At 46.1% G+C, this 23933-nt stretch overlaps 1 protein-coding gene across 1 annotated transcript in view; it reads left to right on the forward strand.

Moving 5' to 3' along the window:
- LOC147678739 (polyamine-transporting ATPase 13A3-like) overlaps positions 1–23933 on the forward strand; it is a 250836-nt gene that overhangs the window by 209318 nt on the left and 17585 nt on the right. Inside the window, exons 28-32 of the mRNA XM_086946198.1 lie at positions 1028–1205; positions 12475–12695; positions 12858–12946; positions 13630–13710; positions 18178–18267. Coding sequence (XP_086802324.1) covers positions 1028–1205; positions 12475–12695; positions 12858–12946; positions 13630–13710; positions 18178–18267 — 659 coding nt within the window. The remainder of the gene's footprint in view (positions 1–1027; positions 1206–12474; positions 12696–12857; positions 12947–13629; positions 13711–18177; positions 18268–23933) is intronic.

A 23933-nucleotide genomic window follows, 5' to 3' on the forward strand; every position in this document is an offset into this window, starting at 1 on the left:
CAATAGGCTGCAGTGCAAAGCCTAGGAAGAACGGGCACAGTGCCAATGAGGCCCTTACAAAGCACACAGCATCCCATCATGTCTCACAGGTGGCACTCAGGTCATTTCATTTATCTGGCTCATTCAAATAGGATCCTGGAGCACTGAACTCTGCTTTTTGGCTTTAATTCCATTGCAAATCGTTCTGAAACCTCTACTTTTATATTTCACTTGACACCTTAAAAGACATACAGTATATTTAGGCATTGTCTGGACTAGAAATACCTCATTTTCCTGTCAAGAGTCCTTTAGTTTTTGTGAAGTGCCCTGCTTGTGGGAAGAAAAAGGCCCAATCAGACCCTCGTAGTCTGTTAGATGCTTAGTTTAAAAGATTGATGGTTAAGAACGTGCGTGGGTGGCATCTTTTCTTTTGCCTACCCAATGCACCTCCACTCCGATGTTTGTTAGATGTTGCTGGGTAATTTGTCAAAGATATAACATCTGCAAAAGGAACGGTGTCCACTAGAAAAAAAGTTACGTATCTTTAGGAACATTGGTTCGGATGGATACTCTGTTCCCAATGTTGATTCTTTATTGCCTGTTCACTGGCTCTCTGTGGGTCTTCTGACACTACTGGGCTGGAACATTCTAGGATCTGAAGGGATCAGATTGGTTGGCACCGTTTGTGTACTTGGTTGGTTTCACTTCTATTGATAGTTGTGCAGGACCTAGTACACAAGCAGCACCACTAGGCACATTGATAGCATATATGAAGCGTTTTGGCCCCTGCATGTGTTTGGCATGTATGCAGAGGGGAAACTGCTTCCATCAGAACCGGCTTTACTGCAGGCAGGCTGCTTCTTTGAGCATACTGTTGTGGTCTTTTAGCTAGCCATAGAAAGGAATAGTCCTTGAGTGGCAACAATATATATTTTTTATTTAGCACCTAGGACCTTGGTTTTGTTCTTTCTCTACACTAAAATTACCAGGTCATACGTCAAGTGGGATACGGTTGACACATTTAACCTTTTCTTTGTCCTCCCTGTAGTGAGTTTGAATCGGTCGTGGAAAGAGCTGGTTCCCCAGCGGCCTCCTACTAGCCTGGTTTCTGCCCAGCTTCTCCTGTCGGTCATCACACAGATCCTGCTGTCCCTTACCTTCCAGTTGACTGCCTTCCTTCTGGTCCAAGAACAGCCCTGGTACATGAGATGGACTCCAGAGACAAGGTGAGAGGTTGTGATTCTTAGCGCCTAGGGTGAAAGGTCTATGGGAGGTTGATTGGTTTCTTCAAAAGATTAAGCTATCAGGCTTGAGGTGTCCATGTGATTCAAATTGTGACCTGATGTTCTGTTCACAAAATGGTGTTTGTTTCTTGATTTATTTATTTTTTCAAACTATTTTTTTAAGCTTAATTGGAACTCAAGTAAGCCAACTTGTATAAAAAGAGGGAACGGTTTTTAGAGGTCAATCTCACAATGGGCGCACTGCCTGCATGGAAGCACTAATGAAAGGTAGTTTGTGGTGCAACTGGGTGAGTGGAAAACCATGTAACCACCCAATGGTAATGTCAGCAAGCCGACAAGACCTCACAATTACTGCATAGACGTACCCTATGCACACACTTAACATTTCTGTACACGTAGGTGATAGTACACAAAATTCATAGTAATGAAAACATGCAGAGAAACAGTTGATGTGAACAACAAAGTGGAAATGAATAGTATGACAAGGGAAGATACTTAAGTCCTTATTTAATTTTCAAGGCTTAACAACAGCCAGCCGACACGTGTTTCATCGCATCACGCGAATCTTCAGGGCTGGAAATAACAAAATAATACTTGTTGTAGACAGTACACATTCACAGTAGACTGTGATACATCTTGAGTTGATCATAATCGGCGGTGAAGACAAGTATCAAGCAGTTTTATAATGTGACAAGGTGAAGGATCCTGAGATGGTATGTGGAAGACATCTTACTGTGGAGTGCACGTGAATAGCTGGTTCCAATTCCGTGATCATGCCGCACTATCGATACCGTAAATCATATTTATAGCTGTAAGTGGTTGCAACAGCAACTTGTGCTAAAAAAGTATCATGCATGTGCGCACACCCGCAAAGATACAGTTGGCATGTGTGCAGTAAATGGTGAGTCTATGGTGGAGTGATTCTGTTGTGACACTCGGCACACATTCTTGTGACCTAAGTGACATGCGTCTACATCGTGGTAGGTAACACACTATAGTACAATCCAGCACATACCTCTAGGTAGCTGTGTTTGAGCCAAAGGTCTGTATAAATATAAGGGAAAAGGAAATGAAGAGAAAGAGGAAAAAGAAAAAAAGAAAAGAGAGGGGAAAAAAGAAGGACGAAGTTATTAGATGAGGGTTGGAATAGAGTCTGCTACACGAATAAAAATGGATCTAGGTTAAAAAGGGCCCATTGAGACTTATTCTCAGCAAGGCACAGTAGTTTAAATTGAAGCTTACCGCTCTGCCGGTGATACTTCTGACCCGGTGGGGCCCAAGACCGTCTTATATTCCAATGAAGATCAGAGAACGTGGACTAGACCAAAGTAGAGAAAGAAAAATAGAAATTAGGAAACGATTCTAACTAGTTTTCGATCTGCTGATTCCTCTCAAGTGGTTACTCTTGGTATGTACCACACAGTATTGATCTAAAAACCTTATTATATTTATGTTTTTTAAGTGCATTGAGGAAAATCAGCTGAGACCCTATTGTCAAGTCTCCCTACATTAAGTAGCATGCTGGTACTTTAAAAGAATATATAGTATCAAAGACAAATAGACTAATATGGGGCAAAACCGAAGAAAGGACTCTTAATGTCTCTATTCTTCCTCTGACAGCGTATTTCAGGCAATATAAGTGAAAAAACAAATCAAGCGCATCTTTATAGAGAGCGCTACCAGTTAAAACCTCTGCAAGAAAAGTGGTTGCCATATTCGTTTGAGGGATAGTTCTTGTGCGATCGTTGGATCAGTTTGCGAAGCTCTAAAATGATAGGACCTCTGTAAGTGGATCAGGTGGATATCGGAGTTTAAAACTACGTTTACATCAGTGTAAAATATACTCGTAGTTTATTTCAGGGACATAGAATGCCTAAGCAGATTTCAAAATACCTTGAGGCGAAGTGCGCCTCTTGTTTATACCCGGGAACTGTAGTTCATATTTATAGTGAGTCGGTTGTTCCAAGATCTAAAGGGTATGTAGAGAAGACAATAAGTGGTATCATAAATACTCGGTGGATTACATCTAAATCGGTGGTAGTGTCTGGGAAAGGAAATCCGTGCTTACCTGGTGAAGCGTTGTGTAACTTCGGAGCAACAGAGGTAGCTCTGTGCCTTCGTGGTAAGCATAAGTCTACAACAAAAAATAATACATCGCAGACCTTTTAGATAAGTTTCCCGTATATCTAAGGGAATTGTTGAACTCATAGTTCTGGCGAAAATGCGTGGTTTCAATAATGTGACTTACTTGTTTCTTGTAGAATTCAGAAACGCTGTTCCCGGGTCGCCGTGTTCCTGGTAGTGGACACGTGACCCGGAAACAGCCTTCTCCTTAAGAAGGCATGTCCCTGTTCTCGTTCACTAGAAAACTAGAACGTGAATGACACAAGCAGTATATACGGAAGTGAATGAAAATTCCTCTTTCCGGGCGAAGATTTGTAACGTAGCCCCACCGCCTATGTTATTACTAAACGTACTTGCAGAGAACAGTAAATGGTAGCTGGACTCGAGTGAAGTATCGTCTGATGTAAAAGGTCTGCGATGTATTATTTTTTGTTGTAGACTTATGCTTACCACCGATTCAGCAGATTAAAAGGGCGTATCTCAAAAGGCCCTAACCTCATTCTCCCCCCCCCCCCCCCCCCCCCCCACCCCCATTTCAGCAGTCAGAGGTCACCATAAATCGCTGCTGGCAGTACGTGCACCTTACATTCGTGCTGCAGGCATCTGAAACAAAACATCCTGTGATGTTTTCTGCCAGACCACACACACAGCAGTCCAGAACGCAGCTGTTAGAGTAGGTTTCAGCGAGTTTCAAGGCATTCTGCTGGCTTTGCATGCTTACTCCCTCCCGCTAGTTTACCTTCATCCACTAAAAACAGTCTGTTTCTGGGATGTGAGCACTGATATATATGTCGTGGTGGTGGTGGGGGGGGGGGGGTCTGATTTGTTTACATTCAACATTTAAAAGGTGCTGCTGTTGCTCTGCAGAAAAGCCAGATGTACTGTTTGTTCATTTAGGCACCCTTTTTGGAGGTTAAAGACTGAATGTGTGACAGCCCAGGCACTCCCCTTACAGGGAACTGTGCCAGGGGACCCCACCCCCCAGGTCTGGCTCAATGCTTGTGTCTTGGGGAGCCCACCCATGGGAGGACTTGTGTAAGCTGCCTGCCACCCGGCAGTAGCTGCAGAAATGCTCCATTATGTGGATAGTCTGACCCTTTCATAAAGTCAATAGGCCTACTTTGTATATGTTGGTGTTCTGGGCCTTTGACAAAGTCAGTAGGTCTTCCTTACTTAAAGTGACGCCCAGCCCCTGTGCCCAAACCCCTGCTGTACCCGAGTCGTACGCAGTGGGGGAGGTTGTTCGCAGGGCCATCATAGGGGTTGGAGTCCAGTACGGTAATTTAAAAATGACTTTATGCAAACTAAAAAACAAAAATTCATTAAAAAAAAAGGGTTAAGTAATATTGTTGCATGTGGTGATATCTTACTTTCTGTTAGAAATTAGGTTACTGGTTGACTGGGATGTGAGCCCTAGTCAAGCAGCAACCACAATCCTAGTTAGAGTAAGGCATAAGAAAGTCTCAAATTAACCAGTGCTCAACCCCATGGTAGCTTGGCACAGAACAGTCAGGCTTAACGTAGAGGCAATTTGTAAGGTATTTGTGCAACATGTCAAATAGTAAAACAGTGAAAATACTACACACAAAGATCCCACACCAGATTAGACAATTAGAGCTTAATGAAATAAATAAAACAAGACTAACACAACAATAATCCAATCAGTATAACCGGAGTAATGAATACTTCAAGAATAAACTATAAAATAGCGCCTAAAAGCATAAAGTACCAACCCGAGGATATCTGGTAGCACTGGCCAGATCTAAGTCGGAAGTTCAGGCCCACCACAATGGCCTGCGGTTCGGTTACAGTCTCAGATTGTCCTGCTGAAGGTCATACCTATTCAAATTCTGTTTGTCTTAGAGAGGTCGCGAGGAGCAAGGTGTGTCGTGGGAGGCAGTCGGCATGGTGTGAAGACAGACCATGCTGAGCGTCGCGGATGGGCAGGGTGGGGCTTTGAGTTGGCTGTCCCCCGTGGGCTGGATGATCATGCTGCTGTGCGAAGAGAATGGCTAGCGGCGGCTCGTGCTGATTTTCTGTGTGAGTGACAGGATTCCAGTGCAACTGGGTCTGTTAGCAGTCTCGAAGAACCCAAAAAACTTGAATGTAAGAGCTCAAGATCCACACTAAGGGTGCAGGACTTGAAGGGCACCTCTTGGGTGTCAGGAACTTGTTGAAGACTGGTCCAGGAGCAATTGGGGAACCGGGAACCTGTTATGTCACGGAGGCTCAGATCTGGATGCTAGCTACCCAGCCCTTTGAGTTACTCTGATGTCCTATATTGTCGATGAGTTGCTGGTCCAGTTCTTCTTTTCCTGGCAATAGGGCAGCGGGCAACAGATCAGCACAGCAGGGCAGCAGTTCCTTGTAGAGTAGCAGTCCAGCTGAGTGGCAGTCCTTTTTCCTGGCAAAGTATCCAAAGGTCCAGAAGTATACTGAAGTAGCGGTGTCAGAGGTCCTTCATTTATACACAGTTGTTCTTCTGAAGTGGGGAGAAGCTTCTAGAGGCATGCCTCTGAAGTGCACAGATACCCTGCCTTCTTGGCCCTGGCACCAGACCAACTACAGCAGACATGAAGCCCTTTGTGTGGAGTAGGACACAGCCTATTCAGGTGTAACTGAGGTTGGGTCCAGCTCCTCCCATCCTGCCAGTGATAGCCCATCCATTCACACCTAAGCTCATAATGTGTGTGGCTGTCTAGGAGGAATACGCAAAGCTCAGCTGCCACCGGCAGCCAGTCATGTGACCAGAGACCGGCTACAGGCACCAAATGACTAAGGCAGCAAAGTGCCTGCTTCCTAAAAGTCTCGTCAAAATGGAGGGGTTGGGCTCTTATCTACAACCACCTTGGGCCTCATATACGATCAAAACAGACCACAGTAGGTGGCTTCAATACTCAAAACACAATTTTACTTGTACAATAGGCACATTTTACTAAATAAATAGGGCCTCAGATTCTTTTTTTACAATAGTTGTGAATACTTTTAAAATTTGAACATTATTACAGGAAAGAGAGCAATTACCTACAGTCAAATCCACAAAGTGTAGATTTGCCAAAATATTTTGTGCTCATATGTAAAAAAAAAAAAATGCAACATATTGGTTATAACATACAAAAAAACAATTCCCTGTTCAAAATTCACCAGTCTTATCATTCAGAACACCAGAGCAATAATATGACCACTAACGCTCTTGGTACACAAAGGCAGGGTCCTAGGAAAATCTAATATGGGCTTGAAAAGTCTTTACTTTTTTCTACAACTTAGAGTCCTCCATATTGATGTCTGTTGTGCTAAGAAACCCCGTGGGTGGTGGTCCACGCGTTTCAAGACCATAATTTCTCTACATTGTGACCAAGAAAGATATTGTCACAGTCCCTTTAGAGGATCGCAGTCTCTAGTACCGGCCTTCGGAAACTCAAATGAGTAAAGTACCAACGTCCAAATAGACTTGCATCTTCTGAGAGGTACTAAGACCTCTTTACCTGTTATTCCAACAACGCCCCAAGCTACAAGAAACTGGTTTCTGTAAGTAGTACATCAGAATTCACCCATCCCTTGTCCTGAAGAGAACCTGTAAAGGAATTAGGATTGGATTCCAGAGACACCAAACATAAACCATTTAACTCTTCCCATTTAGAAATTACACTTATAAAATGTAATAAGACTACTCCAATGTCATCCTATTTGAGAGGTAGGCCTTGCAGTAGTGAGAAACTAATTTAATAATTTGTCATTACCAGGACATGTAAAACTGAAAAGTATATGTTCAACTTTTTAAATACACCACACCCTGCCCTTTGGCTGTCAAGGGCCTATTTTAGGGGTGGACTTATATTTATTAAAAAGGAAAGTTTGGGCCTGGCAAAAGGTTTATTTTGCCAGGTTGACATGGCAAGTTAGAACTGCACACACAAGCTCTGTAATAGCAGACCTGAGACCTATTTAAAGGGCTACCTAGGAAGGTGGTACAATCAGTGCTGGAGGCCCACTAGTAGTACTTATTTTACAGGCACTGAGCATATGTAGTGCTGCAAGGATCTTATAATTAGATTAAATGTTTCCATCTTTTAATCAGAGGGCACAAGAACTTTAGCACTGGTTAGCAGTGGTAACGAGTGCAGAGTCCTAAAACAAATTCAGCAAAAAGCAGAGGGAAAAGGCAAAAGGTTGGTGACGATCCTGCTGAAAGGGGCAGACCCAACACTTTGTATTAAATAAAAACAGTCTAAGAAATTCACTGAAAAAACTAAGGTTGAAGGGACCTTATAGTAGGTGAAAACTAGATATTGGGCCCTAAAGTAATTATAACTTGCACCTTTGCCACGCACTGCTTATGACCTCGGGTATTACATGATTCAAGACATGTCCTGTGAGATCATTATTAACATGACTTCAAGATCTGAAATTACATTATTAGACAGACTGTGCACAGCAACGGCCATTGCACGGATAAAACTTCTGCTCTGCATGCTCTTCCTTAACAATACAGTTCTAGCCAATCTCAGCATAGATTGGGTGGTTACAAACAACACTTTGTAACACTAAACAGAATAACCTCAATGCACTGTCTTAGAAAGCTAGTCAACCCTCCCGCTAACTAATGGTAAAAGACTTGACCTCCTATTTGATCACTTCAACCTTGTCTGTGCCTTCACCCCTAGTATGATCCTCGGCTTATCCTATTTCACATTTTTACTAATTCCAATCCACACACAAAGGCTTTAAACCCAAAAGTCTCTCCTGTGCACAACTAAAACTAACTTCCTCTTCCTTTCAGAGAATTTCACGCCTTTGTTTGGGCATCTCACCCCACACAGGAGCATTGAAGATGGCACTTGTGTTTACGAGAAAAACATAACAGCTACTGCTTAGAACCTTGCACCCACAACTCAAAATTTCATGTAGAAAACACATCCAACCATGGTTATTCTAACCCCAAGAAGTATGCTCAGGAAAGAAGGTGAATGGGGAAATTGGAAACAAACTCCGCTTCTGTCCAAGCTCAGGAAATGAAGAAAAGAATACCAGGTTGGCACATCCTCTCTTTAAATTTGACTGCATTCTGGAGCCATATCCTCTCTAAATGCCACTTGGACAGTAATTCTGGCACATCGAACAATTTTCTACCCCAAACAAAGGTAAAATGCAAAGAATTTCTCACAAGCTTCACAGAGAAAATCCAATTGATAAAAAATAACTTCAATGTGAATGCCCCTCTAATCGGTCTCTTCAAACATTCTTTCATGTATGGCACTCCTCGTCCATCCCCATACGCGATCTGGCTCTGCCCATAACAGACCTAAAACTCAAAAACTATTTTTGCAATACCAGCCAACACATAACAAAGCCAACTTCCAATCCTTCAGGACACATGGTACCATTTGTTTAACGACTCCCTGATCATGGTTCTTTTCAACTCCACGGAAGGCTTCCCAAACCATTTCTCAATAAAACAGCGTAGACTCGACCCTGCCCAAGCATCGAATTATCACCTAATATTCCATCTGCTGTGGCTCGGGAGAGCTTTAACACCTTGCCTGCGGCGCCGATTCTCCCCCGGTGCTGAACATTCCATTCGCGGGTGTGGTCGTGGCGGAACCAATCCGTCATCCGCACAGCCCAACCGTGAGGCATGACGGAATGGTTCCGTCACTAGCATCGAAGGGGTTAAAAGATCAGCTGCCAGCCAACTAATATCTATTTATTTGAGGAGGTTTATGTAGCGGGAATATGACAAGTAAGGGTATCGGAGTGTTGTACGTAAAGCAAACAAGTGATCCATAAAAGGGAATAATTAATTTTTACTCTCTAAAGAACATCTCCTGGCCAAAATCAGTCCAGATTTAGACCATATTTCAGCAGTAAAACTGCCACATTGGATGGCATGATCTGCATTTTAGACAAAGTTTTCTCAGGCCTGTTAGTGCCCTTTGACTCTGTCAAAGGCCATCAAAAGGTCAACCATCGGGGACTGTTTTTAGACACTTCAACAGCTACGAGAAGGTACCAAGCTGGGTCCACTCCTTCATAATCAACAGGTTACTGTTAGTGAGTTGCACTGATCACACATAAAAATTGCTCTGTGGTTTTGTTTACTGATGTGATCGGTATTATCCCACCTTCTTCCTGGAATCTGGTGTTTTGAGTGGCCCTTTTGTATGCTCTGTGTGGTTTGACGTGACTTCGTGGGCCCTAGGTTGGTCCCTCTCTTCTGTAGGCTGCTGGTTCAGCCCCTTTGGCAATTATATATTTTTTGGTTGATTGATAAGCCGTCTGTGGTTCTCACCGCAGGTCTCTTGTGTTCTTGTTCTCTGATACGGGATTTTTCCCTAAGAGTGGTTCCCATATTTTCTTTGGGACGTGTCTTACCCTATGTGGGGTACTGGTAGCTATTGTATAGCTCTGACCTACGCTGGGTGGGTGTGGACTCCCCTTGCGGGTTCCTTGTCTTCCTTGGCGTTCCTGTATGCCGCTGGTGCGGTTTCTTTGACTCTTTCCTGGGCGTAGCTTGCGCTGCTCCAAGTTCTGTCCTTTTCTATATCCACTGTATCGCTGGTCTGGCTTTGGCATGCCCCCTTCGGCGTTGCGCTGTGGTGTTTCCGCTCTTCTTTTTTGGCTGGGTCCTCTGTCTGGTGTCCAGAGGGGATTAGATTTTCTGGCCCTTCCTGTGTTCTGGTGGACGACCTTGTCCGTCCTCCGTAATTCTCCTCCTCTCTTCTGACTGACCCCACTTCTTTTTGTGGGTCTGGTTTGTCTGGAACTGCCTCCCTATTGGGGTTGTTATGGATTTCCCTGGCCTTTGCCTTCGCTCTGTGGCCGGCTTGATTTGGGTGCTCAGCTTCTTGGTTCTGGCCTGCTGCCGGCGGTGCGCGCCTGCTCTTCTGGTCCACAGATGGGGGTCCTGGCGGGAGCCATTGTGCCCTTGCCCTTGTTTTGCAGGAGTCTTGCGAGCCTACTTCCTCTCTCGCCTGCTTTTCTTGACTGACAACGTTTCTGCCTTGCCGCTGACTCGAGGCAGAGGCCGGATCTGCTGTCCTCTTCACTCGTGTGTGTTCTCCTGTGGAGGGCCTTGCCCAATTTCTACCTCTTCTCCTTAGAGTTTGGGGTGACTCTTTTGCCTCGGTACTCCTCTGCCGATGTCTGTTCCTCTGGGGCTTTCTGGTGGAGGTCCCTGATTACCTTGGTTGGACTGGGGGTGTTCTGGCCTCCCCTCCCCTCGCCTAGTCCTTGCTTCCTTCTGCTTGGTGGGGGCCGGGCCACCTTCTTGTTCCCATTGCACATCCACTGCTGGGGCTCTGTGTTTTTTCCTACTGGGAGGCTCTTTCTTAGGCCCTCCTCCCTTCTGGGTATGGCTAGGGTATCTATTCTAAGTTAAGGAATCTGCAGCTAGTAGTCTCTATCAGATGTACAAGTTACTTACCTTCGGTAACTGTGTATCTGGTAGAGACGATTCTAGCCGCAGATTCCTTCACGACCCGCCCTTACTCCCCGTTCTGCGAGGACCTTCAGCTTAGTCTTCTGCACTCGTCTACCTCTGGGTGGTTTTGTTTTCTGCGAGTGCCCTCTTCCACTTCCTCCCTAGTGGGATGCTTTGTTCTGTTTGTTCCACTTCTTCCTTTCTGGTCATTGGTTGGTGGGTTCATGGGTTCTTCTGTATCCCTGCACCCTGGGCTTCAAGTGTGGGGGCCTACTCTTGATCTTCTACTCTTTTGCATTGCTTAGAATTTCTGACTCCTCTGCAGTCCTCTGAGTTGGGGTCTCTTGGCTGGGCATCAGCCTTTAACTCGCTAAAGGGTCTGCGCTTCCCCTTGCTGGTGTGGTCTTGAGGCAATCGGCCGTTATTCTTCTGTTCTGGTCTTGTTGACCTTCACTGTTAATAGACTGTGGTTGGAGGCCGTTTTCGGCTGCTGTGACGTTTTCACATGTTTTTTCTGCCCTGGGGAGGATGTTGTGTTTGCTTGCAAGGTTTCTTCGCATTAGCTATTCTCTGTTTTTTCCCCTCTATGACTTTCAGAGCCACATCTCAATGCCTGGCACTTCTCCGAATGGCGCTGTTCCTCTCCATTTGCTTCTCCCTTTTTTGTTTCTCCGCTTCTTTCGCACACTGTTCTCATATTCTCACAGTTTTTGTTTGTGATGGCTCTGCGTTGTGGTGCGGAAAAGTTCTCCAAAGAAAACTGACGTCAGCGTGCCGGGGTGGGGATTATGTGACCTCGCTGACATCACACCCGCGGACGACATCAGGGCGGAGTCGCGTGGTACCCTTCCCCCCGGCACGTGGAGATGCTGTTGCAAAGAAAATTTTCCGGATCCAGTCTCGCGCCGGCGGATAATTTTGCGTTAAGGAATCTGCAGCTAGAATCGTCTCTACCAGATACACCGTTACCGAAGGTAAGTAACTTGTACATCAACTCTGCATATATTCATTTTATTAACCATTTCTAATCTCACCATGTCATCAGCAGGGTGTGGAGTACTGAGATCTTTTTACCTGTTAGTTTTAGCTTTAGCTTTTAAGAATTTTTCTAATTTAAATCCTCAATGGGGATGTCACTGACTTGATCTAGTGCCTCTTTATGGGATGATTTTTTTCCACCTGCTTATAAGAACTGCTGCACTTTGGCTGGATTAACTTGAAATAGCATTTAAAAATGTACTCATTGTGATAAAATAAAGCTCTGCCTCCATTATGTTTAGTTGTACTTCATGAATGGTTAAAATGTTGTGGTAGGTCGGGAATATAGGAGCTGGGTCTTCAAGGTACTAGTTACTGTTCAACCTACCACGCGTCAACATACCACGCGTATCCCTGCCTCCTGTCAAGATATTTGTGGGTTCTTTCAAGTTTGCATGCTCAGCAGATCGGGTATTTCAACAGTGTTTTTGTTTCCTTCCCTAATGGGGTTTGTGGATATGAAGTTTTATTTGGTCAGCTAAGCTGACGAAATGGAGAACCATGGCTCTGTTAGGAATAGGCTTGAGGTTATCGAGGGTTGTTAGCATGAAGGTGCGCTATCACTTAAGGTGTGGTTGGTTTGGGATGCAAGGGATGCGTACGTGGCAGCGTACTGTTGACTTTGTGCATTCTAATTGTATCGCATCTTTCTTGATTGATGCCCTCCAGCTTGTGTAATCAGATGGTAAACAGCACGCACAGCAATAGCCGTTTGGAGGAGAATGAGACGTCTTATCACCATGAAAGTGAATTCATGGTCGAGGAGGAAGAGCACAACGTCATCAGTATCGAAAACACCACCCTCTTCTATGTGTCATGCTTCCAGTATCTGATTGTGGCGCTGGTCTTCACCAAGGGCAAACCATTCAGACAGCCCACCCACACCAACTGTAAGTGGACCCTTGCTTTATCCTGTTAGTACGTATAGTCTGAACATGTATGTCTGCATGGGGATGCGCAATGCTATCTTTGCTGACGAGTTGCTCTTGCCACACCATGTTGTCTGCAGAAAATCTTGGTTGAAATTCCCGCTTGTAATTCTATTCTTCCAGATCCCTTTGTGGCTTCGGTTAGTATCATCAGTGGCTTCATGATCCTCATAATGATGTATCCCATCCCGGCCATCGAAGAGCGCTTTGAGGTAAGGGCTAGAGTTTGTAAATTGGCACGTGGAAGAACTGCTTTATACTTTATAACGCTCTACATTCACAGCGCTGACCAGCTCTGTACGTTGTCCACAAGTGAAACTAGGGACAGCTGTGCATCATGGTCCAGGGCAAGACCGTGGCGTTGCTTGGCTTGCTGTATAGCTGGTCCTTAGTAATGCTAAGAGAGTCATAGTAGAAAATGAGGAAACACCCTAGCACTCAGCCTAGACCTGCTTAGGAGACACAGTGCGTGTCTTCTTTGCATCTTATTCTACCTCAGGCTCCTGGGTATGCTGAAAGCAAATTTCTGCTAGCTGTTTTAAGGGTCGTCCAGTGCGCTGCTCATGTAAAGTTAGCAGTCTTTTGAAGGACAGGCAAAATGAACACCATACAAACCCTTCTCAAACTCTGGTTTGTGCCAAGCAACAATCTGTCAAATCTTTCTTTCAATCTTGTCTGAGAACCACCCTGAAAGACTGCTAGTTCTTCCGGCAGCCTACCTACGAAAAAGAACATAATCCACTTAGTTATCTATTTCAGATATTTTTAGTACCTCCAGCCAGACAGCTGCATTCTGCTACAGTGTCTGTCACCCGCCATGTTGTCGCCCAGTGTCTTGTTTCTGTCCAGAGGAGGTTTTCTAATCTTTTATGGTTTCTTTCTTTTTTCTCTGCAGCTCGTGTGTATCCCCTTTGAATGGAGGTTCACCCTGCTGGTGTTAGTCTTTGCTAATGTTGTGCTGTCTGCATTCCTGGAGGTACGTGCAAAGGCCTTCTCACATCCAACTACTGCTGTACTTGTTTTGGATATTCTGTTAATGTAGGGGGTTTGTAGGTGGGCGGGGGTTTGTGGGTGTTTTACTGGCCTCATTTTAATAGCTCTTGATTTACACTTTCATGTGCAAGCAGGAGCTTGCTTAAGAAAACTGGTAACAATAGGATGAATCGAATCAGACTTTGCCCAAGGAAAGATTCTATGTACAATTAAAAAAGAAACTAAGTAGGCATTGACATATAATGCGGAAGAAAACGGATGTCTGATCCATTCGCTGTTATACTCTTACATTTGTCCTAATATTTAATTGGGTAGATGATTTATTAATACCTGTCAAAAGATAAATCAGGGGGATGCTCTGCAAATGAAATATTTCCCCTTCCTTCCATCAGTGAGCTCCGATTTGTGCAGTGTGTGTGCCAGAGACTTTTCAGAACTGGAGAATCTAAGCTTTCGAAAAAGGACTGCCCCTGCTTATGCTGTGCATGTGGCCACCTGCAGGCCACTGCTGTTCCTTCCCAAGCAATTTGCGGTTGCCAGCCCTTGCTGCTCCGGGACGTAGGGGAGGCAGGATTCAGTTCCAGTCTTTGGAGACTTACGGAGCTCAGGTTTTGGGATTCTGGAGGGTGGAGGGGCAGGTGTCTTTGCCCTCAATGATCCTCAAGTGGACCTTCCCAGGTAGGCAATGGACTTCATTTAGCTTCAGCTGTGGAGGACGAAGGCTATCACACCCTGCCTGCATGTGGTTCTGTCAGAAGGTCCTTGCCCTGTGGCACAGTGTCTGACCTCACTGGGAGCTGGGGGGTGCTGGACATGTGGCAAGGCTTTGGTATGGGGGTGTGCCCACTCCCAGTCAAATTTGTCTGATGGGGCTTTGTGACAAAAGGTCAGTTTTCTTTTCTTTTTTTTTCCTATTTCAACTGCTCCAAACTAGGATGCCTCCCAGTGAACTTTGCAATAATGACAGGTGAATAAAAGCTGAAAGTAAAAAGGGAGAATACTGAGAACGCTTACAGATAAACAATAGCTGTGGGTGGCAGCAGGCCATTTGAACAAGACTGATAGGTGGTTAGCTTTTGGCTTTTACATCTGCACAAGAGCATATCTGAAAGAGACTGTTAGTTATAGATTCCTTACCTTAGAATTACCCCCAGGCATCAAACTGGATCATGAGAATGTTTTCTTAGCAGTACCCCTGCGTGTCGGTATGTAGTGTCTGTCGACTCTGCGTCCGGCTTTGTGGTCTCCGGGATGACGTCGCAGTGCCTACATAGATCGCCTCTGCACGCTGATGTCCGTTCTTTATCGGCGGCAGCCTACCGCAGATCCGTAGAGAGCTACCCCTTAAGTTATTTTAGGACTAACCTTTTTGGACGTTTTGTTTACTTCTTTTCAAGTCCATAGTCTCCTGGTGCGCGTGGGATGTCCCAATACTGGACCGGGTTTAAGCCTTGCGACTCCTGTCACAAACTGATGTATGTGCCGGATCTGCACCTCGTGTGTCTTTGGTGTCTGGAGTGCGACCACAACCCTAAGTTGTTTTTGGACTGCCGGGCCATGAATCCAAAGTCTTTGCGGGATCGGTCCCGAAAGTTATTGGAGGCCCGTCAATCGGCTCTGCATTGTTCCCAGTCTCATTCAAGAGGAAAGGCTTGAGACTGCCCGTGGAACCCCCACACCTCGTTGCGCTCTAAGTCTTCAGGTAAGTCCAAGAAAATGAAGGCCAAAAAGCACCGGCACTCTTCGCCTTCTGCCTGTCGGTCAACTGACACGATGTGGGACTCAGAGCATCGTTGCTCTATGGCTCAGTCTCCGTTGCCAACTTCAGAGATGACTGAGCAAATTCCTCAGTTTCCACGAGCCGGAGCGTCTCCTGCCCAACTTTGCGAGTTCTACGAGGCCCTTGACCTCGTCTTTGGGCACCCTGACTCCGCCTGCGCGCCTTCGTCTTGCGGAGCCAATCGGGAACCTGGGTCTTCGATGCAGGCAGCTCTGGCATCCTACGGAGGGCCCCAGTGGATCCTGGCCTGGATACGGATCGACGCTGGTTGATCTTACCTAACCTTCACCTGCGTCGATGACGACGCCACAGGCGCCAGTTGTGCCCCCGGCCAGCCCTGACTTTGGAGGGTACTTTTGGTTTCCCTGTTCCTCCCTGTTCCCTACCGCCCAGAAGGTGGTGATGAGGACTAGGAGGGGTCGCTGGACCCTTTAGCACACCAGCTAGAACAATCGAACTGGAAGAGGACGTGGGTGACGCCAGTGGTCTGGACACTTCTCCAGACCTTGGCATGCTTTCTCCCCCTACCGTGGCTACGGAGGAGGGGGCATCCTACGCTGTAGTGGTGCAAAGGGCGGCCAAGGTCTTGGGCTTTGAGATTCCTTCAGCGGCAGTCAGGACTAACCTCCTGACAAAGGTACTTCAGCCTGCAGCATTCTCCTCGGAACCTCTTCTGCCCTGACTGATGTCCTCCTGGGCACTTATCCAAGCCCAGCACAGGGGCCCCTACAAAAAGGACGATTGCCCGCAGCCATCGCCTGGCCCCAGGCGACCCAGTTTTCCTCACCCAACACCCTTCCCCCGAGAGCTTAGTGGTCCAATCCTCTTCTTCAAAGGGTGCATTCCCTTCTGCTGCTCCAGACCGGGAATCCAAGAAGCTAGATCATCTTGGAGGCGCATGTTCTGTTCCTCCAGCTTGGTGCTGCGGTCGCGTGCCTCTTGGGCTGATACTCCCACACCATATGGGATACGGTTGCGCAGGTGCTGCCTTAGTGCTTGGAGGAGGCCCTGGCCATTCTCTCCCAGTTAGTGGCAGATGGGAGAGACTCAGCCAAATTCACAATTAGATTTGGACTGGATACCACTGACTCACCGGGCAGAATGATTGCCACGTCAGTGGCCATTAGACGCCTTATTGAGGACATCTGGCTTTTCGGAGGATGTCCAGTCAACTTTGCTGGACATGCCCTTTGATGACTGTCATCTTTCTGGTGACAAAGCAGACTAGGCGCTCGAGCGCTTTAAAGATTCTTGTGCCACGGCCAGATCTTTGGGCCTCGCTGTGCCTTCCCGACCACTCCAGTCTGCTTTTCGCCCCTTTCGTGGCTACAAAAGGGTTGCCCAGCCACGCCCGCCACAGGTTCACGCAAGCTGCCCAGTTTCTGCTTGGCTGCGGACGTGGGACTCAGCGACCTCGCGTGTCTGGTAGCTAGGGGGCGGGCCAGTCCAACCCCCTAAGTCTCCCAACCCTCCTAGTCTGACATTTCTTGCCCATCAACAGCCAGTGGGCAGCAGTATTCGCCATCACCTCCCCCCACTGGCAATCCATCACGTCGAACAGGTGGGTTTTGCAAATAGTCCGAAGCGGCCACTCCCTTCCCTTCGAGACTACCCCTCAGTCTATGCCACTGTCTTTCGATCACATGTCAGAGGATCATTTGGCACTTCTCTGCCAGTAATTCTCAGCTCTCTTTGCTAAGGGAGCTTATTGAGAGGGTCACTGCGCCAGAAGTAGGTCGTGGCTGCTATTCCTGCTACCCCCTGGTGCCCAAAAAGGCCAAAGGCCTGCGTCCTATTCTAGACCTCTGGGCCCTCAACTGCTTTCCCCGGAAGGAGAAGTTCAAAATGCTCACGTTGTCTCCCACCTCCAGACAACAGCAGACCTGATAAATTAACCGGTAAGTAATGTGCTTTGCATTCAATTCGGCACCTAACTCTTCAGCTCCTTCAGTTGTAGAACTCATCCTTTATGGAGCCACAGCAGACTGGGTGGGAATGGGTACACCTTCCCCGGTTCTTTACAATGACTGGACTCCCCACACATAACTGAAGGGGTTGATAACCGGAGGGCTGGTCTCTCTCTAAAGTGAGTTTAACTTTTGCAGTATTTGTTGACGTTCATCTGTACATTTTATCACCAAATGGTGGCAAACAGTAAAATGGCTTCTGCCGCACTACGCCGTGAGTGATCATATAAGGTCTCTTACTGGTTTATATACAGAAGCCAAATCGAACCTTGGATTACCACTAAAGATTTGCTTTAATCAAATTCCTAAAAGTAACCAGGCAGTTTAATATTTGAATTTTGCAATGTAATTATGCAGAAAGAAGAAAGACGACTCAACATAACAGGGAATATTTCAAGTCTGCTTTATTGATTGATGGATAAGTAGTGCCGTCTAAACCCGGCCATGGTTCTACAACTGTCCTTGTAAGGAGCACAACTGCATGTGGACCTGGTCCTTCTAGTAGTGGCACAAGAGTGGGGCAAAGTTGTTCTAAGATGTATAGTATTGCTCAGTTCTATGTTGTCCGTTGACAGAAGGCACAGCACAGTTAGGTGGCTGCATCTGTATCCCTTCCCAGTCCTGAGATCTCATCTTCTAAGCTTTTTATCCTCTGCTGGACAATAGGACGATCTGATAATTGAGGTTTCTTTTCTCTCCTCAGGTTTTTGTCTGTGACTATGACATCCTTTGGCAGCGCGTTTGCTACACGAAGAGGACCTACGAGTACCGGAGCCGGGTCACATACCCTCAGGTATGAAAGACCCAAGAACTGGCAAAGTCAAAGCTGGGGTGGGTGGAGGGGGGCTTTCTGTAGATAGAATGTGCACTGGGGTGTGCCTGGGGACGATTCATTGTGCAGTCCTACCATTGACTCTGTCGGGTGACGCAGTGGTATCTGCACTTTTGAACAGGCAAAAGGTTTGTTTTTGCCTCGCTCAATGGCCTGGATGCTTATGGAGAGGATTTATTATCAATGTGTGATCTCTGGCTCAGCTTGGTAACCTCCACGAACTCTGAAGTCCTTGATGGCCACATTGAGGTGGCTTCACTCATTGAGGCAGTCCTAAATGCATCAGTACGCGCGAACACGTCAGACGCGACGCAAGGAGACATATATACCCACTATATGCTGGTCTCTGGATCAGTAATCTCACCCATATTCTGTACATTGAAGAATGGGCACCAGACTACAGCAATAACCTCGTTCAGAACATTCAGTAGAGAGACTATTATGCTACTCCGCTTTGAACTAACATCACAGTCAAGTAAGCGCCAAATGAGTATTCCCCAACTATCCCAAGAAACCTTCACATAATGGGTATGCAAGAAACAGGCAATTGTAATATAGACGTTACCTGTCATCGTACTTTATGTATACTTGTAAAAATAAAATATTATAGGTTCACCCACTGCAGTGCCTACATTGTATAGCACAGGGTAGACCGCAGTGCTTACTTCCCTGGTCTCCTGATACGTGAGGCGTACTGGGTTTAGGTGAGTGAGTCTTTGCACACACAGTTTGCTGTGTACCCAGTTTGAGGTGTAAAGCTTTGGTAAAAGGAAATGCATTAATATCATAATGTTAAAACAATGTTTTTAATGTCCTGTGATTTGTGCTGTAATTTTCTCTCCAGGATAATCTTAGATCACATCCAGAGAGAAGGCGGTCTATATGCCTCTTTTTCTAGATCCAACAGTAGTAGATTCCTGGCCAATGGTGAGGGTCCTGAAGAAGGTCTGGCTATGGGTTCTGCTCCATACAGGGACTGAAACATGTTGACCCAGTTCAGTAGGTTATGAAGGTATCCTCATTATTACCACATTGCTTCCATTGCCACTTCTCTTTTAATCTTGCATACGCTAGGCATGCACCTCCCATAATGCAATTTTAACAGCTAACGGACGCCGATGACTTTTTGCTGCAGCAGCGACATGAACCCTTAGTGAGCCTGCAGTCAAGAAAGAGTAAACCTGAGGGTGAAGCATGCCACCTCCTGTGGGTGAGGGTGTGTGTCTTTTTTTATTTTAATAACATGTTTCTAAGAAATGTTGCACACCACAGTAAGGGCATACCAATACGCTTAAAACATCTGCCTGTAGGTAGCACTCAAGGTGCTTCTCTTGTGCTGGTGCCTACAGGTCCATTGAGGTTGTAAATGTTGTATACAGGGCGCCATGCCAAATAGTGCTCCTAATGAAATTCCTCCCTTACCCTGTACGGTTTTGGTTCAAACAAAAATTAGGGCCCCTGGAAACGGTATAGCGAGGCAAAGCAGGGGAAGTACACAACAACACCAACCTGCCTACTCTAATATACAGCAATGGTGTCGCTCATCAATCTATATGCGCTAGCCCTGTGATTCAAAAACTAATAGTTCCAAAAATATTTTATAAATAAAAAAAACATCAATTTATTCAGTTCTCAGTGAGCTGAGAACTGAACCCAAAGACCCTGGGATTCTGTGGATAAAATAAAGAGAACCGCTTGAAGATTCCATCTGTAATATGTGAAACCATCCATTAAGTTGAAAGTATGCACTTGAGTGTTTTTCTTTCTAGGGAATCCATACCTGTACATATATCATCAATGTGCATTTCATTACCGTACTTTTGAAAATATTATGTTTATCTGATATTCGTTTTTGCATAGATATTTTTTCTGCTGGTCTCTAGGGCTTCTAAATTTGTTTGATTTTAATTTGTCTTGGCTCGTCTGCGATATATTTCTGGTGACCCATGTCTTGTGAATGAGGTGTGTTAGTATGCATGGTAGGTGTGATAGTGTATGGGGTGTGAGTAGTAGGTTCCCGGAGAGAGCATATTTGCTGATATTTAGGTTGAGCCTAGACGAAAGCAAAAGCGAAGCTTTTGCTGTCTAGGGCTCGACAACTTATGTTATCACTCTGGGGGGAATGTGGACAGCAGACTGACACGCGCTTCTCCTGCTGGAGATTTTACCTCGTGGGCGCGCACGGCGCCGTGCCCCTCTCGTGCCTCATATTCCCATGCGCAAACACTCATACAGCCACACTCATGCATGCGCACATACACAGCCACACGCATACACCGACACACACACACACACACACAGACACACGCACACACACACTGCATACACACACACCACCCCTTAAACAGACCCACGCGCACACAGACAGACACACGCACAGACACACACACAGACACACGCGCGTACACTACCCCTCCCCCCCCCCCCCCCCCCCCCCCCCCCCTCACCACCACCACTCACTGGGCTCTTTCGGTGTGTCTCCTCCGCAGCGCTGGTCTTCCCCCGGGCCCCCTCCTGGGACCCGGGACTTCAGATGCCGCACTCTGCTTTGGCGCAGGGGCTCGGAGCCCCCGCCCTCTCGGGCTGCTTTCTGTTTCTGTTCTGTGTTGCTGTTTTTTTTCTTCTTGTTTCTCATCTTTCCCTCCTCTCCGGCGTCGCACAGCGTAAAAGGTGGAAGTCCGCCAGGTAGCTCGCGAAGTGAAGACAGGAGAGGTGCGCGAGCTCCAAACCCATTGCAGACAATGGCTGTGACAGAGCGCTTTAGGAGACATGGGCTGTGAACGCGCCCGTCTCCTCTCGCGCTCCTCCTCTCGCGCTCTGCCACGCTTTCACTTTTGCGATGGCACCTGGATAGGCATGTGCACGCTATATCTCATACCCGATACCAGCAGCCATGACCATTGAGCCATTAAGACGGGGACGGCCCCCAGGGAGCCCAATGAGACAACAAGCTGACACTGTGGTAGAGAGCGGCCGATATACGGCCCGGCACTGTGATGCTGCCCAGAAGCTACAGATTCAGGGGCGGCTGGCGGAGGCTGGGGGAAACTCGCATGAAAGGCACATTTGACTCGTGGTTACACTCACTGCAGATAGCCAATAGTTACTAGGAGGAGCGGCAGGTAAGACACGGTTATCTTATATAAATATATATATATTTTTTAATCACAGAATAACATGACAAATACCGAAGGACAAAGAAAGAAAACAGGACAGGATTGCTTCCGACACCTGGCATGGGAATTCTCGAGGGGTCTGCGTGTGCATGCAGTCTCTGGGGCACACAAACTGCTTTCCTAAGAGGCACACGTGTTCACTCTTTTCCATACACAGCCACACGTGCATACATACAATCTTTCCACGGACACTCAGAAACATACACATTCACGCTGACTTCACAAGCGCACGCTGTCCACTCACTTCTCTCACACACACTTCAAATACACCATCACACACACACAATTTCTTCAGCAAACTTGCCTTTCCCAGCTGGACATCCGTGAATGCACTTTTTACCCCCAAGCATGCATCACTACAAGACATTGAACAACGTTTTCAAAGACACCGACGGATTGCACTCGTGGGACCCGAGGGGGCTTTTGCCTTCTTAAGTTACTGACGCGAGCCCTGCGTTCCCGGCCGTGCCTGGGAAATGCTGCCTGCCTGTTTAACCAGCAAATCCCTTTATTTACTTTGGACAGAAACTTAACACCTTGCCAACTCCTATAAAACATGATTAATATTTTTTGTTTTATTATTATTATTTGTATACTACACAGTAAATATGGCTTGTAGGCGCTTTCAAGAATAGATTTCGTACAATGAAAGAGCTAAGCTCGATGCACCTCCTACAAGCAAACAAGCATTTGCAATGCAATAGGTCTCGCTTTTGTGAGAGTTTAAGCTATTAGCATTGTAAATGATAATGCCCTTTATTCATGTTTTAAGCAAACATAAACAAAACATAAATAAAAGGAATTGTCATTTACAATGCCAATAGCTCACACTCGTGTAAATGCGAGACCTATTGCATTGCAAATGCTTGTTTTTAATGTAGGTAGTCTCAAATAACTGATTTTGTCTATATAGTGATGACTATATTTGTCCATTAGCATGTATATAGAATTTTTGTGAACGTAAAGCTTCCACTGAATAAATTGATGTTCTCTTATAAACATATGTTTGGGATATTTATTTTTGAATCACAGGGCTTGGTTGCGACCTGCTAGTGTATATCGATGATCGATGAGTGACACCATTGATATATAATAGAGTAGGCAGGTTGGTTTTGTTGTGTATCCTGTTCTGTTTTGTTACTGCAGTCCTAGGTGTGTCTGGAGGAGGTATGTTTTAATACTATGATGCAAGGTGGACAATAGCATGGGCATCATTACTCTTTCACCCACCTGCCATGCTGAAGGCAGTCCAGTTCCTAAGCTTGCTGGTTCTCACAACTTTGTATATTATCTACTATCTTGGGTAAGTTCAAGGATGCAATCCCTCTAGGGAGAAGGATCTGTGCAGCCAGTTCGTAGACGGCTTAACAGATCCTACAGATTGGCTCAGAAAACTAATGCTTCCACTGAAGGTATCTGTGTTTGATTCCCTATTTACAGGTTTGGATCGTAGCAGGTTTAGTTAGCCTTCCACCCTGCTTAGATTGATCAAATCTGTATCAAAAGGAGGGAGTTAGAATAGGTGATCAATGGATCAACGGACACGGTTTTCCACCCAGGGGGGTGGAAGGTCCAGTTACAGCTTGTGTCCGTGTATTGCACTAGGGAAACAAAGGGAGGTCGCTGTACTGTTCCTATGAAAAGTGTGGGAAGTGTTTAGCTGGCATGACCACAGATGTTAGAGTAACATCCTGGGGCATCCATTTTGTTGGATGTAATGGCCTCACACACCCCGAAGGATGTCATGCTTCATCATCGGCGGTTGCTCCTCGTCGGGGAGGCGGTGCAATCCCCGACGGGCTCACCTCAAAGAGGGGCTCTTTGGCGGAGATCTTTTTCCAACTGCCTTATGGTGAGGTGGGGGTGTGTGGACTGGGCTAGGTGTGGTGGTGTGTGGGGTATTAAAATGTAGCAAGGGGTACCGGAATTCAATTTATTCTGGGGGTCCCCTGGCTGCAGTTAAAATGTGGGGTTTAGCTCACTAGGTGTCAGCAGGTTAGGTCGGGTGACCCTAGATGAGGCTAAAGGTGATGTTGGTTGACATGTTTCACGCTGTGGGTCTAGTCACCCGCGATTCATCAGGACCTTAAAAATGTGCAGGGGCAAACATGCTAGTGTCATGTGTGTCAATTGTTACCTCTGTGGGTACTCCTATGCCTAGACATAGAGAAAAAGAAAACGGAAAACCATTAAATGCTGATATGCATGTCAATAGTTCCAATTGATGCCAGAGTGTTTTTACAATAAAGCATGCTATTGAAGTTGAAAAAGCATGCCTTACAACAAAGTCTGTGTGCAAAGTGCGCAGTGAGGAGCACACACAACTATTGGGTCTGTGAGGAGGTTGGTGGTAAAGTGTAGGCTAAAAGCAATAATTAAAACCAGTTTTTTACAAAAAGATTTAAAAATTACAGCAGTTTCTGAGGATTGGGCTGCTCCTCTTGTGTATAA

Source organism: Lissotriton vulgaris, chromosome 12 (assembly GCF_964263255.1).
Source record: "Lissotriton vulgaris chromosome 12, aLisVul1.2, whole genome shotgun sequence".
Taxonomy (NCBI): Eukaryota; Metazoa; Chordata; class Amphibia; order Caudata; family Salamandridae; genus Lissotriton; species Lissotriton vulgaris.